Below are 8,909 nucleotides of genomic sequence, written 5' to 3'. Positions count from 1 at the left end.
AGAGCTTTGAGCCTTCTTCTCTAGTCTTATCTTGATGGATCAATGGAGTCCTCAAGTGGCGGCATCACTCTCATCTAAGAGCATTCCACACTTCTAGTGGCGAGATCATCCATCCTCCTTCCATCTTCATGAGCAATTCTTCTCTCCTTCCTTTCTCCTCTTTCTATTGTTTTTGTTAGCTTGTGTTCTTGAGTTTTGGTTTGGTGTTCTTGCTGTTTTTATGAGTTTTGGTTCGGCAGTTTTATATTTCAGTCCATTCATCTTGTTCCTTTGCTTTTCTTGCTCTTTTGTTCGGTTCAATTTGACTATAATTGGTTCATCCAAATGAGTTTGGGATTTGGTACTAGTTTTTGGTGAGTTCTTGTCTTAGAACAATGATCCAACTCTAAGAAAAGTGCCTCTATAATGTCCAACTCAAGGTGATTCCTAAGAAGGTCAAGAACCTTTCTCTATATGGCTAGTGGAATCACATCACCTTGAGGGGACCCAAGGAAGAAAAGTAAGACGTCGCCCAAGTAAGACGTCGCCCAAGTAAGATGTCGCCAAAGTAAGACGTCGCCCAAGTAAGACATTGCCCAAAGTAAGACGTCGTCCAAAGTAAGACATCGCCCAAGAGAGACATCGAGCCTCGACAGTTCAGAACAGTAAAAGAGAAAGGTGGTTCCAAGGCCATAAGTTCTAGTACCAGTAGGGGGTGTAGGAACCAGTGATTGGGGTGCATGAGTTGGCACCCAAAAAGTCAAGCCACGTGACAGAAGCACTTCGCAGGAAAGAGGGCTCACACAATGGAGTAACCCTAAGTTGGGTAGCGACACTGTGGGACCCTCTGCACAGAATAAACGATCAAGTCAAAGGGGCACGTGGCAATGCCCACGAGCTCATTAAAGGTTTCAGGGAAAGTTTGCCAAGGTACGCGTTAAGTAAGTTAAGATTCGTATATTCCAAGGAATATTTTTATACGCTTTCAATGCGCTTTAATGATGAGAGATGTATAAAAAGGGACCTTGGGAGCATTTGAAAAGGGAGGGGAGTTTTAACCTAATTCACACAGTCTACACAGAGCACAAACCCTAGTTGTCTTCGCGACGCACTCACAGTGAGCACAAGGCAATTAGGGTAACACAGTTCTAGTTACACAGTTTCAGTTATTCAGTACTTCGACCACCTTCAAAGCATCCTTTCAGGGTGTTCCGATACGGAGGTGCGTCACCTTTGATGTTTCTCGCTAGCTGACTTGATCGTCGGAGTGCAAACGGCCGCGAGGGCGCCCCTTTGTTCACTTCTTTTCAGGTACTCACAGACGGAGCAAAACGAAGGTACCCTAGCCCGTGAGGACAAGCCACGTATGGAGACAATCCCGGTCAGCCGGCCGGAACAAAGATCAAATAAGAGAGGATTTTACTAATGGAGGAAGAGGTCATTCACCCAAACATTTGAAGTTCTTCCTTCTAGTCTTCTCAAAAATTAAAGAAGAATTAAAATAAAGAAAGGACCAAGCCTAAAGCCAAGAGAAGACTACAAGCTTTCAAGAATGGGCTTCAATTAATATCTCTCTTTATAGTTTCTTTTGTATAAATTTGTAAATAATATAGAATAGTGTTTAGGTAGGTGCTAAGAGGGAAACCTAAAGATACCTCTTGTGTAAAGCATCTTTAGATATTAGTTTTAGAAAAATCTAGAAGGTATCCCTTCTATTCTCCACTTTAGGCGCTAGAAGTGGAAGAGTTGCAAGGTAACCTTGAATAGCTTCCTTTGTAAGCTTCTTGTACACTCATGACTGGTACTTCTCCTATAAAAGGAGGGTTTAAGTCTTTCTAATACAGATTTGATATATTGAGTACAGAAATTCTCCCAAATTGGTGATTGATTGAGAGACTTGTGTCTTCTCTTATTCTAGTCTTATCTTAAGAGCAATCTTGGAACCTCAAGTGGCGGCATCTACACTCATCTTGAAGCTTTGCTTCCTTCAAGTGGCGTGTTCCTCTCCAAGGACTCTAACCACATAAGTTCTCTTCTCCTTTCCATCTTATTCATCCATTTCCATTCCCAAATAAACTCTAAAAACATTAGGCTTTTCTAATCTTTGTAATCGGTTCATTTGCTTTTTCTTGCACTTTTGTTCGGTTCATTTGATTCCTATCATGTTTTGTTCGGTTCATTCCATTCCTTGACTGTTTTAATTGGTTCATTAGCTTTCTTTCATGCTTTTGTTCGGTTCATTTGCTTTCTAGATAGTTTTAATCGGTTCTTTTTCTTCTTTGTTCATTTTAATCGGTTCATTTGACAAGAAATGGGTTTCCACATGAGTTTTGGCTTGGTTGCTTAAGATTTGGTGAGTTCTTGAATGAAAGAACATTGATCCAATTCTAGAAAAGTGTCTAATCATATTCCAACTCAAGTTGACTCCATAACATGTCTATGAAACATCTCTATCTTGTTATTGGAATCATATCACGAGGGATCCATGCAGGTGGTGTGTATAGCGCATTTGGCGCGACACGAGTAAATAGTTCCTGGAAGTGCTAAGGCCCATTGGGGTTAGGGTTTCCGAAGGAAGCTGCATGCATGATACGTGAATACTTAGGGTACCCGCAGAACAGATGGCCCCAGAGATTTGGTGCACAAGTTGGTACCCAGGCGGCCATTCTGTTAGTCGTTGCACTCCAATAAAGGGAAGTTCCATGTGCCAGATTACTTTAAGATTGTGTAATAGCGGCTCAGGGACATTCTCCAAGGAACCCTAGACATGGGTAAGGGAACAAAGGTAAACTCTAGTTTCAACCTATATAAAGGGTGCTAAGAACCCTAGCAAGGTACACAGTTTCTAAGACTGAAACTACTTGATACACTTGGTGTTTCTTTGCCCTTATACTTACTTGAGCGTTGGAGTGCAAACGGCTGTCAAGGCACCCTTTGTCTTTGCAGGTGGGAGATTCTTTGATCAATGAAGTACAATTCTCAGGCGGAGATAGGAGGGCCAAAGGCTGCCGTTCGAGTCAACCGGCAGGAACGCACCTGATAAACCAGAAAGATAAATACAGTGCAAGTGTATAGAAACAACCTAAGTACAGCTAAATCTTATTTTAGTCAGAGTTAAAGATTCACAAGTTTTCCTATGATTCAAGTGACAAGTGAGGCACACAAAGAACACTCGGTTGTCTCTTTTTTTCCTCTCTGTGTGTAATTTCTTAATCAAGTTTTATCTACTCATCTATACAGTTTTATAAACAGCCGAAAAAATATTAAGAGGGGAATCTACGCTTCCGGTTAGAAAGCTAACAGCATGATAGAAAGGATAATACTGTAATGACCGAATGCGACATATAAGCAACATGTTCTTATTTATTTTGCAAATATTTGGACACAAAAGGTGATGCAATTATCATTCTTCACCTTTTTGGTGTTAAAATTAAAGAATACATATAACTTTTTTTTTTCATTTATAGTAATTTTTACTTTCTTGAATGTCTGTATATTTTATTTTATTGATAAAGTTACATTTAATATTGAAATTATTTTCTTCTAAAGTATTAAATATATTTTTTGTTTACAGCTCGTTATTGATCTTATTTTTTCAATCAAATTATGTTAATAATGTTTTATATTTTGTGTGAGAAAATTAAATACAATATTTTTCCCCTTTTTCTAAACATTATGTATGATATACAATGATACATTTAAATGGTTTTTATCCTGCCTGTTGACCGGAACGCTGGAAACTGCCTCGTCAAAGGATCGACGTGCGCACCGCTTCAAACCTCCGTTCTTCTTCGAGATCCACCTTAAGAACCTGCAAAGGAACAGAACGGCGCCGCTGCGGCCGATCGCACTCCAACGCCCAAGTCAGTGACCGAATCACCAAATACTAAGAGAACAGGAACCGCGCAAATTCTCTCTCACAGTGTGCTCTAGAACTCGCAAGCGTAAAGAGTATAATCTGAACGTGCGTACCTCAGAAAGTTCGTTGAGAACTCTTATATACCTGGTTACTTTCTCTCTCCTGGCAGTTACAGACTTGGACACGTGGCTCGCATCTAGTCGTACACGTGCCTTCATCTGGAGCCTCCTTGACTTGGGCGCTGCTTCTACTCTCATTTTGCTAAGTTACTTATGCATGGTACTGCCCAGTGCATAGCTAATCTTGGGAGTGCGATCTCTACTGGAATTGGCGAGTTAGGGTGCCTTCGTACACCTTCCCTGTGGTCTCGCCGGCCGCCTTCATAATCTGCACCACCTTCATCTCTGGCGATGTGCTTGCTCTGGCGATCTCCAATCACTAGGTCGCCTGAGTTTACATCTGGCGACTTCATCTTTAACCGGGTGATCGCCGGTTCTGGTATGCTGGAGATCGGAACACGCCAACTTAATAACTGGCGACTTCACGAGCCCCCAACTTCCTTCCCTTCTGCCAACCTGGCGCCTTGTCAACACGCTTATACTGTAGTTGGATGCCACGTCATCACTTCCGACTACCAGGGCGGTACAGTTTTTAATTAAAAAATTAAAATTAAAATAAATAATCTGACTAAAAATACTCAAGTGTGAAAAAAATTATTTCTTAACAAATATAAATTGAAGTAGAGCATTTCTCTTAAAAGTAAACAGAAATCTAAAGGGCTCTCTTAATTGGTTTTTTTTTTTTTGGAAAATTAAGGACTCATTTACTAGTTGTGACAGAGTGAGTTAAAATATGATTAAGAGAATAATTAGAAAAGGCACAGACAGACAAAAAAATTCTTGCGTCTAATTGAAGTTTCCGAGGTGCACAAAATCACCAAATCATTAATAATTAATAATTAATAAAAATAAAAAATAAAAATCTGCAAGTTCAACGTAGAGAATTGAGGGCTTCCATTTCAACAATTGGCTTCTCTGAGTCTCTCCCCCTCTCTCTCTCGTGAGCTGATCCCACTGGAGCCGTCACCTACAGTCACCATTCCCTTTTCTACGTCGTCATTTTGAACCCCATTTGCCCCCTTCTCTCCAATTCAAGGCCAAAGGTAAAATACCCATCCAGCTAATTTCGGTTTAAGTTCAACGTAGATGTAGAAAGCCCCAAACTTGGTCAATCGGGGTGCTGCTTTTCATTTGGGTGCACCGTCAATGTTGATATTTTTATGTAACTTTTTTTTAAAAATTTTGCTGAGGAGTTTTATTGTGGATTGTGGTTTGATCAGTCTCATGCATAAAACCAGATTCTGTTATATACATCTTTGTGAAAAAGTTTGTTTTAGTTAGCCCAATACTTACGAACTGGATCGTTCTCGGTTGCATGTTACATTTTAAAGATTTTTCTGATATGATGTTATTTTATTGTGCTCATTAGTGCACATTGGTTATTTTGTGATAATTGTTACTAGGAAGGTATGATGAGAGAAAGTTCCAAGGGCAAGTGTGGATCCTCTTCTATTCAATCCATGAAGGAGAAGGAAAAACACCTGGTGGATAAAATTCAAGGGATTTTCAGCAATCTTCAGTGTGCAAGAAAAGAGGGCAGGGGCAATGATATTGTGATCTTTGAGGAGCAGATGCATCAGCTGCTCCGCGAGTGGAAGGCGGAACTGGAGTCTCCAGCCACCTCCTTAGCTGTATGTATTTAGGTTTTCAGAAGACTGATTATTATGTCTGTGCTTTCTTTGTTCATCTCAAACAAGAGTTGATGTTTGTTGCAATATATTCTGGCAATGACATTCTAGGATGGGAGCTTTGATTCGTTTACCAGTGAACTGGCCCAACTGTTGCAAGTGATTGAGGAAAAAGACGATGCAACTAGTCCATTAACAAAGCCTGGGCCATTGAAGACTGAGCTCCAAACAAGTAACATTAGTGACAACAATTTTCAGTTTTTTCAGGAGGTAGGTTTCTTTAACCAGTGCCCGAGTCATTTTTATATTTGTGGTTTGTTTCCTTACCCTACTCACTAAACTTTACCTGTACTATTTCTGTTTATTGTACTTGTTGGTTGTATGCATTTGATATAATTTCTTATGGTTAAAGATGGAAACAGTGTGTTTTCTTAATCTATACAAGTTTTTTTTAATGACACCAACCATATGAAAAAATTTGCGAAGATCAGGTGGAGCTTCTGTTTGCTTACTATGAATCTTAGAGGTGTAAAAGTAGGATTATATGTTTTAATTCTGGCATTTGGTTATATTCACGACCTTTGGCAAAAGTGTTGACTTCAAATAGTTAAAGTGCTTTTCTTGGTGAACCAAAAAAAAATCAATGAGAACTTTTGAAGTTATAAAAGCCATTAGTTAAGGTATTTTTCCATCTTCTTGTTTGTATGGAAATTGAACACGAGTCCAATACCATAACCCTACCCAAATAGTATCGTTTGAGCTCAAGTGGTAGGAAGATCGAGCCATTAGTCAGTTATCAAAAGTTTTAGTCGGGCCATGTAGCCTCATTTAAATTTTTATTTCCAGGTTGTTCCAATTTGTTAAACTTCATTGGTTGAGGGAGAAACACAAAAAGTGAGCCCTTCTAAAGTATATCTAGCTAGGAATAATCAACAACTTAATTGGTTAACTCTTAAGTGGTTTGTCGTTACTAAATGGAAATATTTTTGAAACAAATTATTTTCTAATTTTCTCAAAGAAAAAAAAAACTAACGCACATGTATAAAGAAATACAATATGAATTAACCAAATGTTCTATTTTGTTTAATATATTTTTGTGCTTTAATAATAATTGGCACTTGGTCTCTTGCAGAAGCATTTCGATGGTAATCAACATCTTGGTCATAATTTTGAAAGCTCTGCTTCAACTCTGTACAACAATGCTTTTAGTAACACAGATATGGTACAGTTGGATTTTCATCCATTCAGTTTAAATCAAGATATGAATCACAACCCAGTAGGTCACAACTCTGATTTGATCGGTCAGTTGGATTTATATCAGGATCTCGGGCACAACACAGAAATTAAACACTCAGAATCAACTCAATTTAGTTTAGAAGGTTTTGATTGTAGCCAAATCTTTGGAGCTGGGGATACTGTGCAACATGGAGAGAATATTATACCTAACATTCTTCCAAATATTTGCCCTCCACCTTCTGCTTTCTTAGCTCCCAAATGTGCCCTGTGGGACTGTTTCAGACCCGCTCAAGGGGTAGAATGGTGCCAGAACTACTGTAGCAGTTGTCATGAGCTGTTGGCAAATAATGAGGGTCTACCTGGCATGACTCCAATTTTACGACCTGGGGGCATTGGTGTAAAAGATGGTCCTTTGTTTGCTGCTGTTCTTGCTAAGACGCAGGGAAAGGAAGTGGGCATCCCTAGTTGTGAAGGCGCCGCGTCAACGAAATCCCCCTGGAACGCTCCAGGTAAGTACACAAAGTTTATACCTCTCTGTTCTATCTCACTACTTAATTTTAGGATAAAGAATACACACATTGATCGTGTAAAAATCTTTGACATTGTTATCCAATCAGAGACTATCATAAAATTATGCTAAGAATAATTTGGCTGATAGTGTAAAAAAACTTAAATTAACTATGTGTATGTATTAAACTCTTAATTATGTTGAATTGTTCATTAAAGCTTTTCAAATTCTAACAGTAGGCTTGTCTAATGAATGTGTTATAGAAGAAATTGTTGCTGCCCATGCTTTATTGTTGTTAATCTATAATGTTTACCTTTTCTCCAATGCAGAGTTCTTTGATCTTTCTTTTCTTGAGGGTGAAGCTGTTAGGGAGTGGCTATTCTTTGACAAGCCTAGAAGGGCATTTGAAAGTGGAAACAGAAAACAAAGATCACTTCCAGATTATAGCGGACGGGGTTGGCATGAATCAAGAAAGCAGGTGATGAAAGAACATGGGGGACAAAAGAGGTCCTATTACATGGACCCCCAGCCTCTTAGTTATCTGGAGTGGCATTTGTATGAGTATGAGATCAACAACCACGATGGTTGTGCATTATACAGACTAGAATTAAAGCTTGTGGATAAAAAGAAAAGTCCTAAAGGAAAAGTGACCAAGGAATCTCTTAATGACTTACAGAACAAGATGGGGCAGCTTACTGCTGCTGTTCTATCATCTGATGATGGAGTACCACCCATCAATGGAAAGACAAATGCCAAGTCTGAGAATGATGGATCTCCAGAAAAGTAAATTAATACTCAGTCCATATCACTGACAAACTTGTACATATTTGAGGATATATCACAGCATGTGAAGGTTTCTCGTGGTAAAAGGCGCTCATAGTCTTGTGCTGAATTTGTCGTTAATTATACTTTTGATATTGGCGTTATTTGAAGTCTACTCCTAAGAAACTCGTTATGTGCTTCATAGATTAGAAGTTAGATCTATGGTATTAGGAAGACAGTGGGAGTTTCTTTGTTGGCTACTTTGCTATCACGTCTAACACATTCTTAAACTAAGTAGCATTTATTTGGTTGTAAATGTTCTCTAATGGTGGGATTATTTTTTACGTATATATAACTAGTACAAAGTTGCAATTCCATGAGGGAATGGAAAATAAAATTTGTAAAATGAGCGAGGGAGTTGAAGATAAAAGAAAAAGAGAAATACGTGAGAAACTAATAAAAAGTGAGCACTAAGAAGTCATGTTATAATGTTTATAACTCTAGGACTGATAATATTTTTACAATGCAGTGAATTTTTATTTTTTTTGTGACTTATTTTTTTAATAGAAATTGTGTTTGCGTGTATGAATATTTTTTAAACGAATAGGTGTTTGTGTGCATGACTTGTGATTTTTTGTTATTTTACCTAAGTTGCTTTAGATCTCATAATTTCTGTTTTGTTTTTTACAGCTTTTGTTTAATTTATTCTGGGTATATATAAGTTTAGTTTGAATGTTTGACTTTAGTTTAATTATTTTTATCTAATGGATTGTTTTATAATTTTCTGGAATAAATATTAGAATAGGTTATGCAGCTAG

The 8,909-nt window shown here is 38.3% G+C and overlaps 1 protein-coding gene across 4 annotated transcripts; it reads left to right on the top strand.

Moving 5' to 3' along the window:
• The first annotated feature begins 4,739 nt into the window (after nt 1-4,739).
• Nucleotides 4,740-8,407, top strand: LOC137824646 (transcription factor VOZ1-like). 4 transcript variants are annotated; one of them, XM_068630322.1, is made up of 6 exons: nt 4,740-5,000; nt 5,361-5,588; nt 5,697-5,855; nt 6,718-6,807; nt 6,907-7,330; nt 7,659-8,407. In XM_068630322.1, the coding sequence occupies exons 2-6, from the start codon at nt 5,367-5,369 to the stop codon at nt 8,114-8,116; spliced, it is 1,353 nt and encodes a 450-aa protein (XP_068486423.1). In that variant the 5' UTR covers nt 4,740-5,000; nt 5,361-5,366; the 3' UTR covers nt 8,117-8,407. The 4 variants fall into 4 exon arrangements, with proteins under 4 accessions (XP_068486423.1, XP_068486416.1, XP_068486420.1 ...); XM_068630319.1 differs by having other exon boundaries at nt 4,836-5,000; nt 5,365-5,588; XM_068630315.1 differs by having other exon boundaries at nt 4,777-5,000; nt 5,365-5,588; nt 6,718-7,330.
• Nucleotides 8,408-8,909: the final 502 nt, after the last annotated feature.

This window comes from Phaseolus vulgaris, chromosome 11 (assembly GCF_000499845.2).
Source record: "Phaseolus vulgaris cultivar G19833 chromosome 11, P. vulgaris v2.0, whole genome shotgun sequence".
Classification (NCBI taxonomy): domain Eukaryota; kingdom Viridiplantae; phylum Streptophyta; class Magnoliopsida; order Fabales; family Fabaceae; genus Phaseolus; species Phaseolus vulgaris.
Note: the sequence above shows the minus strand (reverse complement) of the source record. Positions and strands in the feature narration are given on the sequence as shown.